The 12,609-nt window shown below is 40.3% G+C and overlaps 1 protein-coding gene across 9 annotated transcripts in view; it reads right to left on the bottom strand.

Annotated features, from left to right (window-relative positions):
• UTRN (utrophin) overlaps window positions 1-12,609 on the bottom strand; it is a 443,932-nt gene that overhangs the window by 384,939 nt on the left and 46,384 nt on the right. For 3 of the 9 annotated variants that reach the window (XM_036316079.1, XM_036316085.1, XM_036316086.1), the window contains exon 1: window positions 8,415-8,645. The exons of 4 other annotated variants lie outside the window; for them this stretch is intronic. In XM_036316079.1, the coding sequence (XP_036171972.1) occupies window positions 8,415-8,508 (94 nt within the window). In that variant the 5' untranslated portion in view covers window positions 8,509-8,645. Of the gene's footprint in view, window positions 1-8,414; window positions 8,646-12,609 lie in introns of those variants that run through there. 2 more of the 9 variants (XM_036316078.1, XM_036316080.1) reach the window with 1 other exon arrangement.

Raw genomic sequence — 12,609 nt, 5'->3', positions numbered from 1 at the left:
AAGAAAAGAGTCACTGAATGAGGGCCCCACACTGCACAGACCAAGGGACAAATGTCCATTCTTATCCATGTGCGGTCTGCAGGATATGCAGTGGTCTGGGCTGCCAGTGAGCAGAATCATTAAGTTAAAAACCAGATTTCAAACACTCAACAGCCATAACAGGATCTAAAAAACAGCAGGTCTCAATAATGTTCTCTAAATTATTTGGGGCTCCTTCCCCCCACCCTTATTTCTAATTCTTAGCCATGTGTGGCACAGTTAAGATTGACAGAAAACAAAGCACTACTCTTTTAAGAAACATGAAGATGAGAAATTTTAAAAATTACAAGGAAATCAATGCTTAATTCCTTCCTAATACAAACCCAGTATGATAAGACTTGTTCACCATAAAACACCAGGCAAATATTACCTACTGAATGACTTCCAGATTATGGGAAGTAAATATCAATTATTTATTACAGTAATCAAGGGATAGATTTACCTTCAACACCTTTCATTTTCATTTAGATTTTATTACTCAGAGAAATTTTGCAGCATAAGGCCTAGCAACAAATTCAGAATACACAGAATGCAATCGCAAGGATTTTTTTAATAGGTCACAGTTCATTTAGCTACAAAATAAATTCTCATCATAAAACATAAGATTCTCTTTGTAACAGCAGAAGAAATTGGTAGGTAGACAAGAAGGGTCCAGTGGGGCCTGGCCAGCATGTCTCAGTGGTTGAGCATCGACCTGTAAACCAGGAGGTCGTGATTCGATTCCCTGTCAGGGCGCATGCCTAGATTGCGGACTCGATTCCCAGTGTGGGGGGCGTGCAGGAGGCAGCCAATCAATTATTCTCTCTCATCATTGATGTTTCTATTTCTCTCTCCCTCTCCCTTCCTCTCTGAAATTAATAAAAATATATTTTTTTAAAAAAGAAGAATCCAGTGGGACATGGAGGAGGAAAATGAGAACTTTTCTCAACCCACTTGTAAAATATCCATAACTTCCCAGTTTAAAATCCATCACTGTAAAATACACTATGGTTTGTAAAAATGCATATGAACAAAGATAGAATGTCATAGGTACTTTAAAGAATTGTCATGTGCAGAGATAAAATATGGTATTTCCATTTCATGATGTTTTTTCTCCTCTATTTCCAAATGTTCCATAAATCACTGCCAGACACACATACACACAACTATACTTTTCTTCTTCCTCCTGTAACTCTAGTTATTCAGAGTTAGACTATAAATATTTATTAAAAACTAACTAAACAGCTCTCAGAGTATTGTCAGATACCAGATTGCATGGGATAGGTGAGTCAGAGTTATCTAGAGAGAAAGTGAATCGACTGGGGAAATACATTTCTTCTGTCAAACACAGACCAGGAACTACTAACACTAGAAAGGAAGTTATTGCCAAAGAGTGGAAACAGAAGCTAAAGGCACAAAATCCGGGAGGCGAACAAGAAAACAGGCCAGGTCAAAAGCCAGGACACTCACTCAGCTAGGGGCTGGCCAGGCTAGAAGAAAAGGGTCAGTGTTGGCGTGATTGGAGGAGCTTTTCTCAGAGGGCCAAGAAGATCGCTATCTGATGAGGCATTTCCATTGATGATATGCAAGTGACCTGGAAGAATTTGTACAAGATGCCTATCTTACAACTGCAGGGTAGCCCAGCCTCTCACACTATCTGGATCAGAGGCATTAAACTGAAATCTATCATGTTTCCAGACCATTCTGACGGTTCTCCCTATTTGGAGAAATAGTCCTCTCTGCAGACTAAATAAAGCTTTTTATATAAGGCACTGAAAGGCAAATAGGTCGCACAGCAGAGTCATATGGGAGGCTGTGTGCCCTTTCCCTCTTCTTGCCTTGCTTGCTTGCAAACAATAAAAACCTTTCTGAACAAATGGAAGTGAACTTTGGAACCAACAAAACATTTCGGGCACCCTGCCACAAGGATATTCTCCAGACAACTGTGGGCCATTTGCTGTCCTGTATAGCTCTATATTTCTTGCCATGTAGTGGGTCTGCGGTTGAATGAGCCTGGCATAGAATTACAGCCTTGATGCTTTGATGTGAAAAATCACTAACAGATCTAGACTGAGAGATGAGGACAAACGTACATTTTCAGCATGATGGTACACACGGGATGTCATTTAAACTAATATCTTCGTATATTCTTTTTCCTGCATTAACTTGAAAGTCTCCACCGACAAAAACAGCCACCATTGACCATAATCCTTTCTGCCATTTGCCATGTACTGTGCAAGGGATTTTACATGCATACATCTTTTAAGACTTAGAATAGCCCCATCATCTCCATTTTGCAAGCGAGGAAACTGAGACTCAGGCTCTAGGTCTCTTCCTGCTAATGCCAACATCTTCCACAAATAGTTAACTCTGGGGTTTACTATTCCTATAAAAAATAATTGATCAGAATATGAAAAGTTGATAAAGTAGTGAGGACACCTAAATAATTACCAGTTCCAGCACAATTTGGGATGATGACAGCTTTACACTACCAAAAAGAGAAAGAAAAAATAGAGAATTTATTTCTAAAGATTCAAACCTCTGCCCCAGAGATCGGGAAATCATGTCTGTCTTTTCAGATAGAAGTTAACTGTCTTAGAACTCAAAAGAAATTCAAATAAGTAGTCATTCAAAATCTGCCATTTTGTAGGAATTTCCTTCAGAATCAGTAAGAGTTTAAAAGTCAAAGATCCAAACAATGGAAGAAAATAGTCAATGTATAAAAAGGCAATTCGATCAACCAAAGGACTTGTATGCATGCATATAAGCGTAACCAATGGACACAGACACCAGGTGGGTGAGAGCATGGGGGGGGGGGGGGGGTTGGGGAGAGGGGCAATGGGGGGATAAGGCAATTCACTGAAGAAGCTTGTCAAAATAGCCAATAAACATATGCAGAGAAGTTCAGTTCCACAGAAAAAGAAATACAAGTTCAAACAATTATATTCTACTTTTCATCTCTTTACTCTTTACAGACAGCAATTTAACAGTAAAAGCCTATTTGCCCCGAAATTACCCAAATGAACTAAGACACCTACACAGCTCATTATTTTTAATAATTTAAAAAATGGGATGCCACTACTACAGGATGGTTTCAACTTTGGTTCAGAAAGAAAAATTGAGCTTGTGGGAACTTAGATGTAAAGCTGTACATTTGTATATTCATAGAAAAAAAACTGTGGCAGGACAAACAAAACTGGTAATAATTATGGAAGGAGTGAGGGAATGACAATTTTCCACTTTTTGTATTTTTTACTCTGCATTGAATTTTTTTAAGAAGGAGCTGGATTACTTATAGTATTTTAAAAGATATTTTTAAACACATTATTAAAAGTTAGAATGAAGGTCAAAAAATGTATTATAATGAATGCTTCTGTAACTTGAAAGCAACCCTACAGAGGGGGCCCCACCAATTCCTGCCCAGCTCACAATCCAAGTTTGAATACTCTGTGGTTTAGACAGAAAGTTTGATCCCTGTTCCTCTAGTCCTAGACTAAAATTTCACTTTGGCACAATATTAAAACTGGGCTATGACTCATCTTCCTCTGCAAAACAATGAAAGTTCTAGTTCAGTGGGAAAAAACTACTTAAGTTGCCATTTCACCGAGCTGTTCGAATCAAGGTCAAAATATTGGGTGAGAGCAAGGTGTCACTGCCCAGACCCTATCTCATTCTGGCATCAGTCCTTTCAATGGGCCTTCAACTGTTATTGTCATAACTAGTTAATATTAATAACAGGAAGAAATATTAATAATAGGAAGAGAGCAAAGGGAAGGCCAGACATTATAAGCATGGTCATCTGGGCAGCTTCACTAGGAAGCTGCAACTACACACTCCCCAATGAATCACTGGTCCATTCCCTGCAAATCACTGGGGAAAGGGATCGAACAAAGGGGAAGATAGGTGCATCAACAGTGAAGTCAGGGTAGTGTAGGGAAGGTGTTTGCCTGTCAGTCTAGCCTCAGGATAAAGATCATTGGCCATGCCTTATTTTACAGAACTTATTTTTCCTTTTACTATTTACTTGGAACTGTTACCTAATTCAAGTCTGTGAAAATGTGGGAATCCATAATCCTGAGACAAAGGAGTTCTCTCTCCCTTGCTCCTCTTGCCTCCCTCCTGCTTCCTTGTACTTATCCATGCTCCCTCCATAGCCATGTGGCTCTAGAAGCCCCATGCCCCATGCCGTGTGGACCCTATACAGTGGCCTGCAGCTGGGAACACACAAGCTAACTTAGCCAGGTGTTGAACTGGTCTGAACAAATATGGAGGAGAAACTCTGGGCAATGGCTTTGCTCCTAGCTCTGCTGAAGACAAAATGGGGCTATGTCTTTGGTGGACAGAGGGAGATGGGACGTTGGAGAGTCAGGGGTTTCGTTCCACAGAAATAAAGCTTTCCATGATACCTCATCCTCCCGTGGGAGCCTCAGGAAATTCCCATTCCCACAGCACCCCAAGAAGCCCACTTCCACCAGCAACAGGTGAGGACACAGAGAGCACCCTACTGATAACACAACCAAATCCTGAATTTGCAAACAGCTGGAATAGGAAGCACCTGGTACCCTCAAAAAAGGGGTCAGAGAACCCAAGTGAAACATAAAACCGACCCGGGACCATGTCATGAGCATACCTTTCAAGTAATGTCAAGGAAAAACACAACTAAAAAAGATGATGATTAAATATATTATATATATATATTCAAATGTAATGTATTTTAAGTACCATAATGAACAAAATATTTGATTTCCTATTTCTAGGCTCTAGGTCACGGGCAAAGCTCTTTATCGACTGACTAGATTTTTACAATTTTTACAGAACTTATTCCTTTTACTATGTACCTGGAGCTGTCACATACAGTGGGGCCTTGACTTACGAGTTTAATTCGGAGACCGAGCTCGTTAAGGAGCTCGTTAACTCAAATTACTCTATCAACTCAATGCAAAAAATCAGCCGAGAGACAGCTGGTATCTCAAAAAACTCGTTAGTCGGGACACTCTAGGTCAAGGCCCCACTGTATAGCTTTCAAGGTGCTTTAAAATGTGTTCCATCATTAATCCTGACCATGACCCCCTGGGGGAATCCTGCTGGTGAGAAGACCCATCACAGAAGGCAAGTGCCTCCAGAATCCATGGCAGGTGGACCTGACATCCAGGTCCACCCCTTGAACCACTGCTCAATACTATGTTAATCATACTTCTCAGTTCCCCTCCAAATTCTTTTGTTTCAAACAAATCATTCTGTCCCTACCCTTCTTCTTCCAACTTAATAATTTTCTCTCAAGCCTCCACAAGTTATATTCTACTTGCTCTTCCTAGCCATGAAATCATTTTTATAAACATTAAGACTGGCTAAAAATTCACAAGCCCTGATAAGTTTTTTCAGGCAAACCTCAGCACACTCTGATCTGAATTCTGTGTTCCTTCATTCTTACATACTGTAGTCAACCAGTGGGTCAGGCAGGCCCTAAGACCTGCCAAAGATAATCACACTCCTCCCTTCGCCAGGTCATTTTAGGAGACCCTCCTGGTAGTCCCCAACTGGCCCCACCTCCACATTCACACCCATTTGTACCCAAGCCCCTGATGCAAGTCTGATTCCCAAGCCCTCCACCTGCCTTGCTTCCTGAAGACACCGCCACCCTGGAGCTTCGTCTGTGCTGAGAGGTTTGCCTGTCCCCCTGTCACTCTCCTAAGAGCTTCCCAAATGACAGCCGATACTCAGGCCACAGTCTCATAGAACCCTCCTCCACATCAACACAGACTGGACATTAAGAGATCCTACCCTCTGCCAGCCCTCCTGCTGCTCAGAGAAGCTTATTCATCCATTCCACAAGCAAACTCTGAGCCTTCCTGACGCTGGGCACACAGTGAGGTGCTGGGTACCACGGTGACTGAGCTTCCCTCTTGTCCTCGTCCTCATGGAGCGTTCGGCCTTGTAAGGAACGAGCAGCCTGGGCCTGTGCTCCTCAGTCCATTAGAATCACTTGGATATTTTGGAAAAGCTTCACAGTGAAGGCCGAATCCAATTACGTGAGGGCCCCAGCCCTTTAAGGATTCTGAGCGCGGCCGGGGTTGAGAAGATTTAATCTGCCCATCTGAAAAGGAAGCAGCTGGCACAGAGTCCTGTTGGCCCACCAGCCAAGCAGGAAGGGTGGCGAGAAGAGCAGGGCCTCTCAGAGGTGGCTTCCTGAGCAGGCGATTTCCAGACAGAAGTCATCTGTGCCATAGTACCTGCCTACAACTCCTACACATTTTTACTTCACACTTTCAAGATGGGTGAGGTTTTTTTTTTTTAACTTTGGTCTCTCTCAATTACATTATTTTAAACATTTGGCCATTTGTACACAAACATCAAGAATAAGAAAATATTCCACAAAAGTTTTAAATAAAAAGATTCTACATGAAAGACAGAGATACATATGTCCACCTTATTCAGTTTCCTCCTGTTATATCTCAGGGGTAAGCTGAGAGGCAAATTCACCAAATTAGCATTCTACATTCTAGATGACAACATAGAACAAAAGACTGACAATTTCAAAAAAAATAAAACAAACAAAAACACTGAAAGGCTAATTTTGAGCAAATATGTCTTTTAAATCCACTCTATTTAATTTGTTTTATTATTCCACTTAGATTCTGCAACAGTCCTTTGACCTATCAACTTCTGCACTGTCAAAAATTTAATACAAAACACGTATGGTTTCACTTTCTGCCTTACATGAGGTCTGTAAATAAAAGATTCATCCCAAACTTTAAGCTATAATGGAGCAGCTTTAACAAAAAAAGGCCATGTGTTGCAATGAAATATACTATCCATAAAAATGTATTTTTATATCTTTATTTCTAAAAGGTTCACTAACGAGACCTACCTGTAGGTATAAGGAAGTAAAGTACTCAGTTCAGTAACAGCAACGTGAAGGGAGCTTAGGTCCTTGTGGAATTTGAAATCATGGATCCATTGGTTTTCTATTTTGGTTAAAAACAACATGTTCTGAAGTATCTTTTTTTAAATGCTTTGTATTTTCCTAAAGCCTTTGGACTGGTCAGAGGGCAGGAAAGAAATCTTGTCTAATTGGATGGGAATTCCTGTTTAAAGCTGCAGTCTACTTGCTTTCAAGTTTGCTTACTATTTAAAGGTTTATTGGTATTTTTTTCTTTTAATTATCTTCTGATTTTGAGCACCAGAGTTACCTGAGACCCTTTGTAGCAAGACCATAAAATGCAAACGAGCAAACTACAGAGATTATGAATGCCAGGGAAAGAAAGAGGATTAAGTGAGAGTTAAGAAGTATCCTCAAAAAGCCACAATGCTGTGATTGCTACTCCCAAGCACGAGGTTTTAATTCAGTGCCTGAAAGCTATTTTAATTTTCTGTGGAGACCACATGGTTCTTTAAATAAGAGAGAAAAGTCAATAGCCCAGGAAGAGAATTAATAGGTACACTGATCTCCTATTACATGTGGCATAGAAAGTAAATTTACAAGGAAAATATGGGCCACTCCATCATTTCCCTTTAAATGCCCTCCATAGAGACACCGCCTACAAGCATTTACCACCTCATTTATATGGATTTATAAGGAATAAAACATTAAAAGGGACAAAGTAATTCCAAAAGAAAGAAAGAAATGTTTAATACTAACTAGCCTAAAAGTTTTCCCATAGTGACGATGTCCAAACATGACATATGAGATCAAATAAAACACATCACTTGCTTTGTTCTGCTTTTCTCAGGAAGTTTCTATGGCCAGCACATGAATATATACATGAACTGGTCCAGAAAGATCACTTGGAAGTGGGGTCCAGTGATGGAAACGGGCATGAGCACATCCCATGTCAAGCTCTGCGCTGGCGGTTCAGTAAAACAAGACCCCCTCATCTCCATTTCCCCCAAAAGTACAAACCTCCGGCTCCCCCACTTTGTCAGCTCTGAACTATATACGTTTTCAAAAGTGAAATATCTTTTTCGCCAGCACAGTGAATCAAATACAGAACGGCTTGAGCTCTACCACAGTTCAACAGCAGAGGAAACTTGCTCTCTATATTACTGTAAACAGTCCACACATCAGAAGCTGCTTCAGAAATCCAGGGAAATCAAGTTCAACACACTTGTCACAATAAAGTTATGGTTCCTTGAGTGTTTTTCCCCAAGAAGCTAATATGCGGCAGACCATCACACTCTGAAGAGAAGGATGAAGCAGACAGCACTGGTCTCCACTATTCAGAGTCTACAGCAGAGGTGGCATCAGGAGGAACAAGGCTGTCGGTCACCAGCAAAACCCTGCCTTCCGTGGCTTTGTTGCAAACAGATGCGGTAAGTGACTGAGAGAGCCTTGTCCTCGCTGACGTCCCCCTTTCAAAACCTCATGGGTGGGGAGTCGGGCAAGTTGACAAACTTACCTGGCACTCGCTGGTAAACCCGGCGAGCTCCTGGCCCTGCCAAGTCAAATCTGCACTTTTTCCAACGAAATGCGGTGGCTGCCGGGCTGCTCATCACCTACATCTGCTTGAAAGACGAGGAAAGGGATGCAGAGGAAGCGGACAACAAAGCAGCCTGCGAACTGCACACTGGGATGTCCTGTGTTGGGGTGGCTTTTCTTTTCCCATGAGAGGATCTGACTAACCCTAGCCCAGTCTCCTCCCAAGACAGACAGGAAGTTACACTTAGCCGTCAGTGAAACGCCTTAGGTCATTGGGGGCTGGGGTTGATTTCTTTTTTGTTTTCTGTTTTGTTTTGCTTTTGCTTTTTAATTGTCACAAGTAAGAGCCTTTGAATATACCAAGAGATTATAACTTTGTTTCCTGTTTTGACAGCATCAGCTCAGCTACCAAGGGACATCTCCACCCACCTCTCTACCCACTAGGTATATAAATAGAGGCTTCTGCCCTGGGTATACAACTGGGTGAAGAGTTTGGTTACAAATTAACTATACTTCAAAGAATAAATTGGACTTGTTATTTCACTTTAATGGGTATATATATATATATATCTATATATAGATATATAGATATATATATAGATATATATATATAACTTGAGGAAATTAAACTGAAAATGATCTCTTCTTAATTCCTTAGAAACTGCTATTATGGAAAAAATTAACCACATAGAATTCTAAGATAAGAGGTTACAATTTTGACTCACATTTCCAGGCTATTCTATTTTCTATATTTGCCTTGCCCTCTTGGCTATCACTTCTGCACGTTTTCCACAGATGTATAATAAGCCAGATAAATCATCACCACATCACCTCACCTGTTTTCCTATTCCTATTCTCTTTTTCTCTCTTGAGTATAGAAACTTACTACTCTTAAGCAAAGATTTTCATAGAATATGTGCCCTTACCAGGAAACACACGGGTTTAAATTAAAAGCCATGTTCTTCCCTACTACTGCTGGCTGAGGTATAGAAAAGAGAACCAGCCAGTACCTACCCCACTCTCCTCCTCTTTACCTGTGTATTTTGCCTAGACTGGAAGCTGTATGACTCTGGCAAAATACTCACTCTAAGCCTCAATCTCCAAACCTGTAAAATGGGAGTAGAGACCTCACCTGCCTCCTAAGAGTCTTGTGAGGAGAGAAGAACAGTGATACAGATTATGTCACATAATCAAAGCCCAATTTTTTTTTTTTTTGGTAACAGCTTTATTGATTTAGAATTCCCTTTGTATGCAATTAACTCACGTAGAGTGTATAATTCAATGATTATTCATATATTCACAGAGTTGTGCATCCATCATCACAATCAATTTTAGAACATTTTCATCACCCCAAAAAGCTGTCATGCTCCACTTCCTCCTCCCACCCTCCAGCCCCAGGCTACCACAGAAATCTACATTTGCTCTATTGATTTGCCTCTTCTGAGCATTTCATGTAAATGAAATCATTGAATATGTACATGGTCTTTTTTTTTCACTTCCCACACAATGTTTTCAAGGTTCATTCGTGTCAGTACTGCATTCCTTTTTGTGGATGAATAATATCCCATTGTAATAATACTCCCCATTTTATTTATCCATTTATCAGTTGATGGATATTTGGGTTGTTTCTACCTTTTGGTTATGAATAATGCTGCTTTGAGCATTCATGTACAACTCTGAATGTTGTTATATGTTTTCATTTCTCTTGGGTATATATACCCAGGGGTAGAATTGCTGGGTCACATAGTACCATATGGTGAACCATTAGAAAAACTGCCAGAAGTATTTCCACTACCTGTCGGTGCAGATTCCAATTTTTTCACATCCTCAGCCATACTTATTACCTGTCTTTCTATTATAGAAACCATCCTAGTGGGTAGATAGGACATCTCATCATGGTGTGATTTGCAGTTCCCTGATGGTTATTAAAGCCCAGTTTCTACCAGGAACCTAAAAATACTTCCATATTGAAAGGCAGGGCTACATACTCAAACTACAGAACAAGCAGCAAGACATGGGGACCACTTGCTCAGAATAGATACTGGCTACTAATGCTTAAGCAAGACCTTGAAGGTATCCAGCTTTAATAGTGGGTATTTCCAAACAGGTATAAAAGAATTTCAACATTTTCAACTGGTATAGTCGTATGGATTTATACCAGGTAAATATTGCTGGCCTTCTTATCTCTGGTAAGAAGCTGCTAAAGTACTTGATCCTGCTTGCTCTCCCAAAGGGTTGCTTAAGAAAATGCATTAGGAGATGCAATTCTCAGTGGAAATATGACATTCCAATCACTCACAAACCAGTTCTTCCAATCGGTCTTTCTGCTTTATTTTCTTCTTAAATAGAAATAGGCCCAATTAAAAAGCAGCCTTTTGTAAGTGAATAGCTATAATTGTTTATGGGGAAAATTTTTTATTTTATTTTTCAATTACAGTTTACATTCAGTTTCACTTCACATTAGTTTCAGGTGTACAACATAGTGGTTAGACAATCATATACTTTACAAAGCGTTTCCCTGATATTCCCAGTACCCACCTGGCACCATTTTTTAATATGTTTTTACTAATTTCAGAGGAGGGGAGGGGGAAGAGAGATAGAAACATCAATGATGAGAGTCATCGATCAGCTGCCTTCTGCACACAGAGATCAGTTGTGTTGTGATTTAAGATTAAAGATCTCAAACATTTTGAAGGCAGCCAAGGAGGACAACAAATCAGGAATCTCCCTTCCCTCTTAAAAATATGATATTGTAAGAGGGTGGTAATTATTCTAAATCAAAGGGATTAGCCAAACTAATTCAAAGAGATTATCTAATTCAAAATTCAAACCATCTAAAATAATCTAATTTGAAGGGATTATCACTTTTTTCTAATTCTAAGGGACTATCTAATCTGCTTCAATCTAATTCAGAGGAATTATCTTTTTTTTTTCAGACCTTGTGGTGTTTGAACAAACTCATAGACAATGTTATCTCTTTCCTAAAACATCCTATTTTAGGATTTTAATCCCCCCCCAAAAAAAACTAAACAGAATATAATCAACATAAAACAAATACACACACACACACAAATATAAAAAGGCTACAAACTTTAAAAAGTAACCATTTTTTTCTTTATTTTCCAATATAAGGCCTCGGGCCTTGCAGCATGTACTAATAATATGATTCATCCATCTTCTAAGAAATTTTCCACATCCCAAGCCTGCACCATGTAATCCACTGTTTTTGTTATTTCTTGGCATACGGCTGACTATGAGGCTGACCCCTGCACTTTCCTATGTCAAATAGAACTTTCCATTGTGGGAAATGTCTAAAACATGCACATTAGGCTAAGTGAGAATGTCATCACAGCTCAGGAGCAAACGTGGTCTGTATCAACCAGTACAACTCCTGACTGGATTCTGCACAGGAAAGGCAAGCACAAGTGCAAAGCCTTCCCTGGAGTCTCTGTAAATACTTGACCGTGAAGAAAATCAGAAGCAGTGATCAGCTAAGCAACGTTATCTAAAGGTCCTTCTAAAAAGCTCTAACAGGAGGGCACTTTTTAAAGGTCCTTCTAAAAAGCTCTAACAGGAGGGCACTTTTTAAAATTGCTCTGTGACGTCAGAACCCACTCTCAATCCACAGACCCCTTCTTCTTCTTCTGTGTTACCCGGTGGCCTCATTTCTAGTTCTTGTGAAATCAATAGGCCATTTATGCTGCAAGGATCTGTCTAGGGTATGCGCTGTCTTATTCAATCTGGTGTTGACAGCAGTAATCAAATTTTGTACATACCACCAGCTCTATTATAGCTCAACAGTAACTGGCTGCCAGCCTAGGTCTACTCTCACCAGAAAGGAAAAAAAGACTGGACCGGAGAGAGAATTATAGGACGAATGAGCTGAAACTACAGGAGGTCGTGTACAAGAGAGGGAGAGAAGCAAAGTCATTTTGAGACTAATCCCCTCTCCACTGGGAAGACACAGGCCCAGCAACATCAGCTCAGCCAAGACCAGTTGAGCTGACCTTGGCTATTAAAGGCACATACTTTACCCTTCTTTCTGTTATCTGCAAACCCTCTTGGCTTTGAGCATCTAATTATAACCGCCAGTCCTGACTAATGAACCTACATCTAACCCTGCAGAGCAGCAGACAAAAGCTAGAGACAAACCACACCCACCAACACCAGGGAGC

Source organism: Myotis myotis, unplaced genomic scaffold, assembly GCF_014108235.1.
Source record: "Myotis myotis isolate mMyoMyo1 unplaced genomic scaffold, mMyoMyo1.p scaffold_m19_p_7, whole genome shotgun sequence".
Taxonomy (NCBI): domain Eukaryota; kingdom Metazoa; phylum Chordata; class Mammalia; order Chiroptera; family Vespertilionidae; genus Myotis; species Myotis myotis.
The sequence above is the reverse complement of the archived record's forward strand: the minus strand, read 5'-3'. Positions and strand labels throughout refer to the sequence as shown.